The 13,621-nt window shown below is 44.1% G+C and overlaps 1 protein-coding gene across 1 annotated transcript; it reads left to right on the top strand.

Moving 5' to 3' along the window:
• The first annotated feature begins 346 nt into the window (after window positions 1–346).
• On the top strand, window positions 347–13,060 carry LOC140701362 (vomeronasal type-2 receptor 26). Its single transcript, XM_078378439.1, has 5 exons — window positions 347–2,249; window positions 3,548–4,408; window positions 6,443–6,673; window positions 8,215–8,341; window positions 9,580–13,060. Exons 1-5 carry the CDS (start codon window positions 1,881–1,883, stop codon window positions 10,482–10,484), a joined length of 2,493 nt encoding a protein of 830 aa, XP_078234565.1. The 5' UTR covers window positions 347–1,880; the 3' UTR covers window positions 10,485–13,060.
• Window positions 13,061–13,621: the final 561 nt, after the last annotated feature.

Raw genomic sequence — 13,621 nt, 5'->3', positions numbered from 1 at the left:
AAGGGGTTCAACTCAATGGCCTTATAAAGGTAAAGGTAAAGGTAAAGGTTCCCCTTGACAATTTTTGTCCAGTCGTGTTCGACTCTAGGGGGCGGTGCTCATCCCCGTTTCCAAGCCATAGAGCCAGCGTTTTGTCCGAAGACAATCTTCCATGGTCACATGGCCAGTGCGACTTAGACACAGAACGCTGTTACCTTCCCACTGAAGTGGTCCCTATTTATCTACTTGCATTTGCATGCTTTCGAACCGCTAGGTTGGCGGGAGCTGGGACAAGCGATGGGAGCTCACTCCGCCGCGTGGATTCGATCTTATGACTGCTTGGTCTTCTGACCCTGCAGCACAGGCTTCTGCGGTTTAGCCCGCAGTGCCACCACGTCCCTAATGGCCTTATAAGCCCCTAACAATTCATTTATTCTATAATCCCATGATTCTGTGATCTGCCTTCATATAAAACAATGGTTCTCAGTTTTTCACTGCTCCACATCTACAAAATAATCTGCTTCCCCCATGAAAACAGAAAGCCCACTATTTACGAAAAAGATCGTTACGTACATATTTGCAGATTTCTTATATATTTACAGGTATTCTCTTATTGTATTACTAATTTTATAGTTTATAGTTTAAACATTGCAATGGTATTGCTGGGAATAAATACAAACAGAATATTAATTATGTGATTAGCTGAATATGTAGACGTTGTCTAGAGGGGCGGGGTAGAAATTGAATAAATAAAATAATAAATAAATAAAATAAATATGTAATGCTTATTCATTCTTACTAACTGCTATAAAATTCCTGTGTCCTAGCTAGACTGCTTTGATGGATTTACCTATGGTAAATCTTTAATCATTTACTGTGCAGTGCTAGAAGATATGTGTAGAAATAAATTATACTGAGAACAATGGGGTTTATTCCCAGGCAAGAGATAAGACATCACTGGAAATCTATCGTATCATTTTTCTACTGATAAAATTGCTCTTTTCAAAAGTTGTGTTAACTGCTGTGTTTGCAGCTTTGGGGCTAGTTCTCAGCAGATTGATTTGGCCCTACATGTTCTGTTGATCTTTCAGTCCCTGGCAGCCTCCGTTAGCAATGATCAGGCAGTATGGAGAGCTTTAAGTCAAAACAGCAACACCAAGTGTCTCTACTACATTTCAGCTCACGGAAATATGCCATCAACCACTTTCCCTGTGAAAGGGAGACCACCTTAATGGCATTAGGGAAAACACAAGCGTATTAAAAGTCAAACATCCATTAACCAAGGCCAAGGTCAACAAAACAGCTGAAGCATTTTGAGCATCACACAGACACAGATGTGAATATTTCGCTTTTAAACAAGTTGGAGTAATATCATAGAAACATAGAAGAATGGAGCTGGAAAGGGGTCTCTAAGATCATTGTGTCCAACCCCCTGCTCAAGACAGGAATCCAAATCAAAGCAGGTCTGGCAGATGATTGTCCAATTTTCTCTTGAATGCCTCCAGTGTTGGAGCACTCACCACCTCCCGAGGCAATTGGTTCCGTTGTTGTACTGCTCTAACAGTTAAGAAGTTTTTCCTAATGTTCAGCCTAAATGTGGCTTCCTGTAGCTTGAGCCTGTATTATATGTCCTGCATTCTGGGATTATTGAGAACAGATCCTGCCCCTCCTCTGTATGATTACCTTTTAAGAAAAGTGCTATCCCCTCATCATTCTTTTCTCAAGGCTAACCATGCCCAGTTCTTTCAGTCTTTCCTCCTAGGGCTTGGTTTCCAGCCTCCTAATCCTCTTTGTTGCCCTCTTCTGAACTTGCTCCAATTTGTTGGCATCCTTCTCCAAGTGTGGTCAAAACAACATTTCATCATAAATCCCAGCCTATGTCGTAAACCTACCTTTGTGAAATGTATAAACTAAGCGCTGACGGGAATGTTCCACGCATGCTAGAGGCTGAAGCGAGTGTTTGTGCATGTCATTGCAGATACGTGACTCAGACCTACCAGCATCTCCTAGCCTTTGTGTTTGCGGTCAAGGAGATCAACGAAAATCCCAGCCTCTTACCCAACCTCACCCTGGGTTTACACATCTATAATAGCTATTTCCTGGCAAGCTGGACCTACCTCGCCTCCATGGAGCTTCTCTCCACACGGGGAAGGTTCGTCCCTAACTACAAGTGTGATGTCTGGGATCATGCCGTTGCTGTCATTGGAGGACCTGAGTCGAACGTCAGTGAATTCATGGCCACTGTTCTGTGTATCTACAAGATGCCACAAGTAAGGTATGCATGGGAAGCATATGGCTTTAATTTAGTCATTTTTCTTCTATGGCTCTCTCTCTCTCTCTCTCTCCCTCCTTCCTTCTTGTTCTGTCTGTCTGTCTGTCTGTCTGTCTGTCTGTCTGTCTCTCTCTCTCTCTCTCTCTCTCTAAGCATCATCTACCCAGGCAACCTGGTCTATTATCCCAAGCACAGACAGGGCAGAGAGATCAAGCACACACCATTAACCTAAGCTCTCCTCCCCCTTTGGAAAGTGCTTAGAAACTTCAGTAGGTCCAAAATACTGCAACCAGATTGTTGACTAGAGCCAGAGATCCATAACCCCCCTGTTAACAGCAGCTTCACTGGCTGCTGACCAGCTTCAGGGCACAATTCAAAGTGCTGGTACTAACCTATAAAACTCTAAATGGCTTGAATCCAAGCTATCTCAAAATTCCTATATTTCTTTATGAGCCTTCCTGGGAGTTAAGATCATCAGGGGAGGCCTTCCTCTCAATCCCACCACCTTCACAGATGTGTTTGATGTGGACACGGGAGAGGACTTTCTCCGTTGCTGCTCCTAGACTCTGGAACTCCCTCCCACAGGAGGCCAGACCGGCCCCATCTTTCCTGTCCTTCCACAAGCAGGGGAAGATCTCTCTCTACAGACAGCCTTTTACTTAGTGTCTGACTGTCTAGAAGGCAATAAATGGGATGGTTTATATTTCGTTGCGAGGGACGTGGTGGTGCTGCGGGTTAAACCGCAGAAGCCTGTGCTGCAGGGTCAGAAGACCAGCAGTCGTAAGATCGAATCCACATGACGGAGTGAGCGCCTGTCGCTTGTCCCAGCTCCCGCCAACCTAGCGGTTCGAAAGCATGTAAAAATGCGAGTAGATAAATAGGAACCACCTCGGTGGGAAAGTAACAGCGTTCTGTGTCTAAGTCGCACTGGCCATGTGACCACGGAAGATTGTCTTCGGACAAAACGCTGGCTCTATGGCTTGGAAACGGGGATGAGCACCGCCCCCTAGAGTCGAACACGACTGGACAAAAAATTGTCAAGGGGAACCTTTACCTTTACTTTATATTTCGTTGCACCTAAATCTGTCTTTCGTAATGCTTTTACCTAACAGTTTAAATATAACGGTATTCATTCTTCTTTATCATTCCAATCATTTCCAGTTTTTCGCTTTTGATCTTGTCTTTTTAAGGATGCAGGCCACCTTGTGTCATTTTTGAGGGGGGAAAGGCGGGGTAAAAATATTTTAAATAAATGAATAATATAAAATCACTGTCTTTTCTATTTTGCTTTGATAGATTGGATACGGTCTTGCTCCTGTTCGGCACGAGCACACTCAAAGAGTTTTCTTCCAACAGATGTTTCCTGATGTGGATCACCAGTATAAAGGAATCCTCCATTTGCTGCTGTTTTTCAGGTGGACTTGGGTTGGGGTCATTTACATATCAAACGACGTGGGAGAAAAATTTGTACAGGCAGTGCTCCCCGCCTTTACACAGAGTGGTATTTGCTTTGACTTTGTAAGTCCTCTGCCAACCCTCTACTCTACCAAAGATGTCGATGAAATGCTAGCAGAATGGTTGGACATGTACAGGGTTATTATGAATGGGACAGCCACCGTTGTCATCATAAATGGAGAAATATACACAATGCTATTTTTGAGGACGTTCCCGCGGTTTTCGGAACTTGAGGATATGTCTGCGACGACCACAAGCAAAGTCTGGATTTTGACAGCCCAGGTGGAATTCACATCTGTCCCAGTTCAAGAAAGCTTTGATATAGACACTATTCATGGTGCCATCTCTTTTGCAGTTCATGCAAACGAGATGTTGGGATTCCAGATGTTTGTTCAGAGGAGAACTCCTGGCTCAGACGATGGGGATGGTTTTCTCAAGGACTTCTGGCAGCAGGCTTTTAACTGTTTGCTCCCTGTGGATGGAGAGTCCGAGGACATCTGCACAGGGCAGGAGAAGCTGGAGGCCCTTCCCGACTCTGTTTTCGAAAGGGCCATGAGCGGCTACAGCTACAACATCTACAATGCGGTTCATGCCGTGGCACATGCTTTGCACGCGTGGCGTTCGCCTAGACTGAAACACAGGTCAAAGGTGGGAGAAAGAGGATCGCTCCTGATTCCACAGGCATGGCAGGTATTGTCCTGGGGGGGGGCAATTCAGATGGGCTCTTAGTGTGCCTGGGTGCAAACACTACGTCTAGACCAATGGCTCTCAAATTTGGGTCCCCAGACGTTCTTGGACCACAACTCCCAGAAGACTTCACCTCTCACTATGATGGCCAGGATTTCTGAGAGTTCTAATCCAAGAACATCTGGGAAAGCAAGGTTCGGAACCACTGCCCTACACGATCAAAATCTCTCTTCATTAAAGTTTGTGTTTCGCTTCAGCAGTGTTAAGATTGCCACAGCTGTCTTTGTTCATTCAGTTCTCTATGGCTCTTCTCATCATCTTTCTCTCCTTCCTCTTTACCCTTCCTCCTTTTCTGTATCCTCTTTCTCCAGCTTCCTCTGGTTCTTTCTGCTCTCTTCTTGTCTTCTCCAAGACCCAACCAAAGAATGTTTCCAATGTCTTTTTCTTCTGTTATTCATTTCAGCTGTCTTCCCATACTTCTCTCTGTCCCAGTTCCACTTGCTGGGTTCAAAGGGGAAAACAGTCTTGGCGTCCAGCAGTGTTACTCTCATGGATGGCCCGAGACAGTTTTTGAAGGCATCAGGGCATATAATCAGAGGTTTAGCCCAGGAGTACTCCACTGTCCACAGATGCATAAGGCCTTTTTATAATCTCCACCCCCGATGGGGACTCAAGATAGGGACTTGCTGTCAAGTTGGACTTAAGTCACACTGGTGATACAACTCAAACTTGACTCATTTTTTACTTCTACTTCAATGACTCAGACTCAGCTTGCATCTTAGAACCCACCCACCCACTCCCTTTTTTTTCTGGAGAAAAAAAAGCTCATTTTAATAGAGACTCAGACTTAAGGCTTGGAATTCTAGACTTGGTACCAAAGACAAAGACTTGGAAGAAAAAACTGGTCAACAACCCTGGTCTCCACTCCTTTTTAATGGCTTACAGAGGAATTCACAACCATGTATTTAGCAGAAAGCAGCAGGCAGTAAGGTCAGCTTAGAGCTGTGACTTTAAAACCAGTCAGGATACTCATACTATGGTAAAAGATAAACGTATGTGCACTGCTCCAAGAAATTAATTTAGGGACGTGGTGGCATTGCGGGTTAAACCACTGAAGCCTCAGTGCTGCAAGGTCAGAAGACCTGCAGTCGTAAGATCGAATCCACACATCGTAGTGAGCCCCCGTCGCTTGTCCCAGCTCCCGCCAACCTAGTGGTTCGAAACCATGCAAAATGCAAAAATGCGAGTAGATAAATAGGTACCACCTCGGTGGGAAGGTAAATGGCATTCCATGTCTAGTCACGCTGGCTATGTGACCACGGAGGATTGTCTTCGGACAAACGCTAGCTCTATGGGTTGGAAACAGAGATGAGCACCGCCGCCTAGAGTCGGACACAACTGGACAAATTGTCAAGGGGAACCTTTACCTTTACCTAAGGGAAGTTAAAACCTAGATTTGATTGCAGAAATTCCTAGAACTGGCTTCCACGTGTTCATATTTACCACTGTGAAGACGGAACCTGATGGGTAGCTATCCACTGAAGACAAATAGGAACAAAGAAATAATTATTTATTTGAAGAAACGAAAGTGACCTATGAGTGATAGTTGCCTAGAGAATAGCAAGAGACACCAAGAGCTCCAAACCCATCTGGTGATTTATTTATTTTATTTATTTTATTTATTTATTTTATTTATATCCCGCGTATCTAGCCAACTCAGGACTACTCTAGGCGGCCAAATACAGCACTGGGCAAGTAACACAGCCCCAGAAAAGAAGGGAATAGTAAGCAACCTCTGAGTATACCTAAAAACCCTGGAAATGGTGGCCGTAAGTCAGAGTCCACTTTCCAACATGCAATTATTAAGTCTGATAGGGAAGACAGCATCGGGAAATAGCCCAGTTCTCTCATCTAGGATCCTGCTGAGACCAGCTGCCCAGGAAATGAAAACAGCCCAAAACTACTTGTAAATCACCACCGTTTATAAAACATCATCATACACTTGCATCATTTCATATATCCTTACACTAGTCCCATTTTGTTTTGATTCAGCTGAACCGTTACCTGAGAAGTGTCTCATTTAACAACAGCGCTGGGGAAAAGATTTCTTTCAGCGAAAATGGAGAGCTGGAAGCTGGATTTGATATTATCAACTGGGTCACTTTTCCCAACCGGTCCTTCCTTAGAGTCAAAGTTGGCAAGGTTGATCCGACAGCTCCCAAAGAGAAAGCACTCAGCATCTCTGGAGAAGCCATCGTTTGGCCCACCATGTTTAATCAGGTCTGCTCTATTGATTGTTTGAAGTGCATCTTGTCATTTGTTGGCTAGTTTGTTAGTTCAGAATATTTTTAAACCTCCTTTCTCCTTGAAAAGGACCCAAGGTGGCTTACACCAAATAAAGACAGTGTTTAAATTAGTAACAATGAATATACAATACTGAAAGGAGCAATGTCAAAAAACATTAGCGACAACAAAACACATTCAGTACAGTAAGGTACTACAATCCATGTGTAAAAACCCCACTCAGCTTCCTTGAAGAGAAAGATCTTTGCCTGCTTTTGGAAGGACAGCAAAGATGGGGCCGGCCTGGCTTCCAGTGGGAGGGAGTTCCAGAGTCTGGGAGCCGCCACAGAGAAGGCCCTCTCTCATGTCCTCACCAAATGCATCTGTGAAGGTGGTGGGATCGAGAGAAAGGCCTCTCCTGATGATCTTAATTCTGGCTCATAAAGGAAGATGTAGGTTATTCACCCTGTCTCTCAAGCAGCTGTTCCTGACCCCAGGACTGAAATAATTCTAGTGTTACGCTTTGTTCATTTGGGTAAACTCCAGTCCAACCAGGATTTTTCACACCCAAAGGCCGATGACAAGAAATGTGGAAGGAAGGATAAGTCTTGGGCTCTAATCCTGTTAAACATACTTATTTGTGAATAAGTTCCACGGGACTCTTTGAGCCTTTTGAGTCTGCGTAAAGACAGGTGTATAGGATGGCTTGGTAAAGCCAGAATTTTGTGCACACTGATCTGGGAGGAAATACTTCTGACTGTTTTAGAATTCTCTTCCAAATAAACAAGCATAAGAACTATGACACTCTAGCGAGAGGAAGAAAAATAAGGAAATAAATCTAAGGTTACATCTTCAGCCGCCATGCAGGGAAACATGGCATTTTTGTTGGTTTGTTTCTGAGTGGTTCAGGGGGAAGTTATGGGTTATATCTTAGAGGGAGTAGAAGGGGTTACCTAAGGCCTCGCTTAACGAGGAAATCGCTTGACGATTAGGTTTTTGCGATCACAAAAGCGATCATAAAACAATGGTCTAAATGGGAAAAATCCGCTTCATGATGATCGGTTCCCTGCCTCAGGAACTGATTTTCGCATTACGATGATCTAAAAACAGCTGATTGTCAGGTTTCAAAATGGCCACCGGGTGTACAAAATGGCTCCCCACTGTGTTTAGGAGCCATTTTTCGCTATACAGGCACCAGAAAATGGCCACCCCTATGGAGGATCTTTGCTGGACGGTGAATTTTCAGCCCATTGGAACGCATTGAACGGGTTTCAATGCGTTTCAATGGGTTTTAAAATTTCGCTTTACGATGTTTTCGCTTAACAGCGATTTTCCTGGAATGGATTATCATCGTTAAGCAAGGCACCACTGTATCTGCAACCAGTATCTAACAGTGTTAAGCATGCCAACTGGAAGAATCCTGTTTTCTGCATAGCCAACATCCATCCATTATTGAACTATACAATGGTTATTTAACATACTGGAACCATGTGTATTTTATTCATGTCCAAACATGCTCAGCTTTCATTTCCATGCAGGTACGGCCTGTTTCCTTATGCAATGACATCTGTCGTGCCGGTACTAGTAGGGCAAAGAAGGAAGGGGAGCCATTTTGCTGCTATGACTGCCTTCCATGCCCAGAAGGAAAAATGTCAAACCAAGAGGGTAAGAGCAGTTATGTTCTGAGAAGGTGTGTGTGTGTGTGTGTGTGTGTGTGTGTGTGTGAGAGAGAGAGAGAGAGAGAGAGAGATGAATAAACACTAATTTTCCGTTAATATACAGGCACGCACAATTCAATATTACTTCCAAATAAGGAGATATAGTTGACTGTTTGCAGTTGTTAGGTCCCACCAAGTTGCCCTCAAGGAATGATCCATCTCCAAAATGTCCGGTCCTCAATGGCTCTGCTCAGTTCTTGTAAACTCAAGCCTACGGTTTCTTTAGGGAGTCCGTCCGTCTCATATTTGGTCCTCCTCTTTTCCTGCTGCTTTCCATCTTTCCCAGCATTATTGTTGTTGTTTTTTTCCAGAGAATCCTGCCTTCCCTGTTCTTGTGCATAGCACTGAACTTCAGAGGAACAGAACCAAAGAAAAGGTCTCCTCCAACACACCCAGATAGGCACAAAGGTCATTGATAATTCTTGGCCAGCAATCTCAAGGGGATGGCAATACATTTCTCCCTAAAGTCTGGATTATTTCCACATATTGATCCCCACAAACATCATGGATTCTGAATGCTACGATCTGAGTGGTTGCTGTTGTTATGTGCCATCAGGTTGCTTCTGTCTTAAGGTGCTCCTGGTCAGGTTTTTGAAGTCTGTGTGATTCTCAAGGCATCGTTTAGCCTTGCCGTCCTCCCCGTCTGTTTACAAGGCTAAGTGGGGATCCAAACCCAGATCTCCCGGGTCCTAGCAGGACACTCTGTCTGCTACGTCACACGAGTTGTACGATTTTATCTGGCTGTCCACATTTAAGAGGTGGCTGCCTCATTATGGAATTCAGTGCCAGTGAAGGGGCGCCCACCCTCCGGGTGTTTGGAAGACAAATCGAAACAGATCGAAGCCAGACCTTTGACAACCTGCTTCCTATTCAACTTATGTTTGAGAATTGCTATTTGTTTAAAATTGTTTGACTTTATAACCCTTGCCATCTTAGGTTCAGTTGTTTATGAAACAAGAGATGTCTGTTTGTGAAGATCTCGCTCTCTCTCTCTATCTCTTTTTCTTTGACGGTTTATTTTACATCTTTTATTGATGAAAGCCACCCAGAATTGTGATCTGGCCACCAGCTGAACAGGGTAGAAGTCAAACAAACAAACAAACAATTAGGCAAGCAAAAAGCAAACTCATAAATATTTTACAAAGGGAATCAACATAGAGAAATCTACCGTTTCTCCCCATGCAGACATGAACTATTGTTCTCAGTGCCCAGAAGATCAATACTCGAACAAGGACCAGGACGGATGCCTTCCCAAACGGATCAGCTACCTGACCTATGAAGAACCGATGGGGATCATTTTAGCAGCTGTTGCTCTTTCCTTGTCCTTCGTGACAGCTTTGGTGCTCTGGACCTTCTTTAGGCACAAGGACACTCCCATCATCAAAGCCAACAATAGAAACCTCACCTTCATCCTCCTGGTCGCCCTTCTCCTCTCCTTCCTTTCAACTCTCCTCTTCGTTGGCCAACCCGGAAAGGTGACGTGCCTCCTTCGGCAACCGATTTTCAGCCACATCTTTTCTGTGGCCGTTTCTTCCGTCTTGGCCAAGACGGTCCTCGTCGTCCTGTCTTTCAAGGCCACGAACCCAGGATCCAGGATGAGGAAATGGGTGGGCCGGAAAATGGCCAATGCCATCGTTCTCTCCGGCGCCTTCGTTCAAGCTATTCTTTGCGCTGTGTGGCTGTCCACCTCGCCGCCGTTCCCAGATTTAGACATGAAGTCAATGACAGAAGAAATGTTCCTGCAGTGTAATGAAGGGTCAACGGCCATGTTCTATGGGGTCTTGAGCTTTATGGGCGTTCTAGCTCTTGTCAGCTTCACAGTAGCTTTCTTTGCAAGGAAATTACCTGATAGTTTCAACGAAGCCAAGCTGATCACCTTCAGCATGTTGGTGTTCACCAGTGTGTGGCTGTCCTTTGTTCCAGCCTATCTGAGCACCAGAGGGAAATACACGGTGGCTGTGGAGACTTTCTCCATTTTAACCTCCAGTGCTGGGTTACTGGGTTGCATCTTTTTCCCTAAATGTTATATCATCGTGCTAAGGCCTGAAATGAATACTAAGCAGCAGCTAATGAGAAAAAAGACTGCGTAAATCTAAAAGTATTCACCCAATCTGCTTAAAATGAACTAGAGGGGTAATTCCCCATTGTAGGATGTTGGGCTGAAATCAGCCAGAACTTTTAAAATTGGTGTCAATGGGACATCACCTTGATGGATCCGATCTGTGTCGTTTGCTTTGGTATGTTTTCTGTTTTCAAGTAAAAATCCATAGATTTAACCCAGGGAATGTTTAAGCCATATAATACTGAATGCAATGTAATAGAGCATATTTGTGTGTAATGCTGCTAACACCTCCTATGGAACCTATCTTTGTCAACATGTCTCTAAAAACATTGTAATATGATATTAGAATTTTGAATGGAATTATAAAATATTAATAATTCCACCAAGAATGTGACTGTTCTGTACTTTACTTTTGAAATGCAACTTACTTCATTTTAAAAATGTTCTATTAAGTCAATTCTCACTTACAGGAATCCTCCCATGTTGTCCAAAGAATATAGTGTTCAGACGTTGTTTCTCGGTCTCTCCTTCTGATGGAGCTCTGGGACTCTGCAGTTTTCCTAAAGACTCCACAGCAGGGAGGGCACATAATCCCATCAACCGGGTGATCTCAGCTGGCCCCTCTCTTAGGGGGCACTATGGGGATTATAATTGCCAACACGGACCTCCACTTCTACAGCCAGACATTCCACCACACCGAATTGCATCAACTCTTACACACTTTTGTTGTTTAGTCATTAAGTTGTGTCCAACTCTTTGTGACCCCATGGATGAGAGCACACCAGGCCCTCCTCCACTGCCTCCTGGAGTTGGGTCAAATTCATGTTGGTCGCTTCAATGACATGGTCCAACCATCTCATCCTCTGTCTTCCCCTTCTCCTCCTGCCTTCACACTTTCCTAACATCAGGGTCTTTTCCAAGGAGTCTTCTCTTCTCATGAGATGGCCAAAGTATTGGAGCCTCAGCTTCAGGATCTCACACACTAGCAGCCTACAAAGTAACCACTTTAAATCCATTCAGTGACTTGTAATTAATTTCTCCTTAGCATTGCTTAAGCCCACCAAGGATGGACAATGCCAGTCAGAGGCTGAAACACTAGGAGAGAGAAAAAGTCTTCTCTGCTTTAGAGTGGTGTGTTTTAAAGAATAACTGAGTTTAAAAGCAATTTTGTGAATATCAACTGATATGGAAATGTTAGTCTTCTTCCCAGTAGTACGTACTCTTGTGCTGTTGACGTCTTTGTATGGATATAAGGATTATAATAAATTCACACCAACAGCAAGTGAACAAGGGCCCTACTTTTGCACTGTCTGTAGTCCACAGGCTAGATTCAGGCTTCATCATACTTGAAACAGACCAATATGATTTCATCGTACTTGAAATCGAAGGCATATGAACTAGTCACCACTGAGTCGTGTTCCATTTATTTCAGTGCCTCTGCTCTGGTGAAATCTGGATGGAAAATACAACATTCAAGCTAGAGTTCTCTACGTATAGCTGTAGTATGTTTTTACTCCAAATCCTCGATGAAGTGAAGACTGAAAGTCAGTAAATGTTCTTGCGTAGAGATGTGAGGAATACTAGCCAGATTCCTCATTCTGATCAATTTAGTCTGTTCTGACATCCCAAAAAGTCTTGAAAGGCAACATTAATTATTATTTATTTACAATCTTTTCACCCCACCTTTCTCCTTAGCAAAAGGTAAGACCCCAGGCAGCTTACATCATTGAGAGACAATATCTAAGGACAAAACAATGAGTATACAAAGGTAGCGTACATTATTAAAAGGCAGTATTTAAAGCAAAAAAAAAAAAAGTACCACTGTGAGGAATGGGAAACACAAGGAATACTAAAAACTCAGTCAAAGCTGTCACTGAAGGATAGCTTGCCTGAAGAGAAAGGTCTTCGCCTGCTTCTCGAAGGACAACAAGCTCTGCAGTTCTAAGATCCTGATGGTGCTGAAAGTGATTTTCCTCATTGTAGGACAGGTAAGTCTCTTTTCTACAAGTCCCTGCCCAACCAGTGGAAAGCCGCAGAGAACATATTCATGTAATTTGGATTTCCACTACAGTCGTCCCCCACTTAACGATTATCCAATATAATGACGAACCCGCTTCACGATGATGTTTTTGCGATTGCAATTGCGATCGCAAAACGATGTTTTAAATGTTTTTTTTTTCACTTTGTGAAGATCGGGAACCAATTCTTTGCATTACGATGATCAAAATAGCTGATCGTCGGGGTTTCAGAATGGCTGTTGGCTGTTCAAAATGGCTCCCCGCTGTGCGTAGGGATGGATTCCTCGCTGTACAGGCATCAAAAATGGCCACCCCTATGGAGGATCTTTGCTGGACGGTGAGTTTTCAGCCCATTGGAACACATTAACCGGGTTTTAATGCGTTTCAATGGGCTTTTTTATTTCGCTTTATGATGTTTTCGCTCTACATCGATTTCGCTGGAACGAAGTAACGTTGTTAAGCGAGGCACCACTGTATTGGGTTCTCCATGTAGAGGTGAAACAATGCAGTCTCTTGGGATCTTCAGTAGAGATGGGTGCAAACCCTGCCAGTTCCTAAAGGCAGAAGCTCAGGTGCTGCTGCTCCCCTCCCCTCACCTCCCCAGCCGATCCAGCCACTCGGCAGGCCTAGCTTATAGAATCACAGAGTTGGAAGAGAGCACAGGGACCATCAAGTCCAACCCCCTGCCATGCAGGAACTCCACTAAAGCACCCCCAACTGATGGCCATCCAGCCTCTGCTTAAAAACCTCCAAAGAAGGAGACTCCACCACACTCCGAGGCAGCCTATTCCATGGCTGACCAGCTCCGACGGTCAGGAAGTTCTTGCCGAGATTCAGGTGGAATCTCTTTTCCTGTAGTTTGAACCCACTGCTCCTTGTCTTAGTGTCTGGAGCCATGGAAAACAAACCTGTCCTTTCCTCGACATGACATCCCTTCCAATATTTAAACATGGCTATCATGTCCCCTCTTAACTTTTTTGTAAGGCTAAACATTCCCAGCTCCCTAAGCCGCTCCCCATAGCTTACTTGCTTTTTCCACATCCTCAGCCAAACTCCCAGTCATTTGTCTTCTCCTTCCCACTGCAATTATTTGTCCTGGCTTTGATGTTAGAGACGGTAGAATGAAGAAAGAGCAGCCATTGTGTCA

The sequence above is a fragment of the Pogona vitticeps genome, chromosome 6, assembly GCF_051106095.1.
Source record: "Pogona vitticeps strain Pit_001003342236 chromosome 6, PviZW2.1, whole genome shotgun sequence".
In the NCBI taxonomy this organism is placed as follows: Eukaryota; Metazoa; Chordata; class Lepidosauria; order Squamata; family Agamidae; genus Pogona; species Pogona vitticeps.
This window is presented reverse-complemented; position numbering and strand designations above follow the sequence as displayed.

Bases quoted from the DNA above. Each gene is read 5' to 3' on its own strand.
- LOC140701362 (XM_078378439.1), top strand. From the start codon at position 1,881: ATGTATAAACTAAGCGCTGACGGGAATGTTCCACGCATGCTAGAGGCT. The intron at 2,250-3,547 runs GTAAGGTATGCA...TTGCTTTGATAG, and splicing joins GTATCTACAAGATGCCACAA to ATTGGATACGGTCTTGCTCC. The intron at 8,342-9,579 runs GTAAGAGCAGTT...CTCCCCATGCAG, and splicing joins AAAAATGTCAAACCAAGAGG to ACATGAACTATTGTTCTCAG.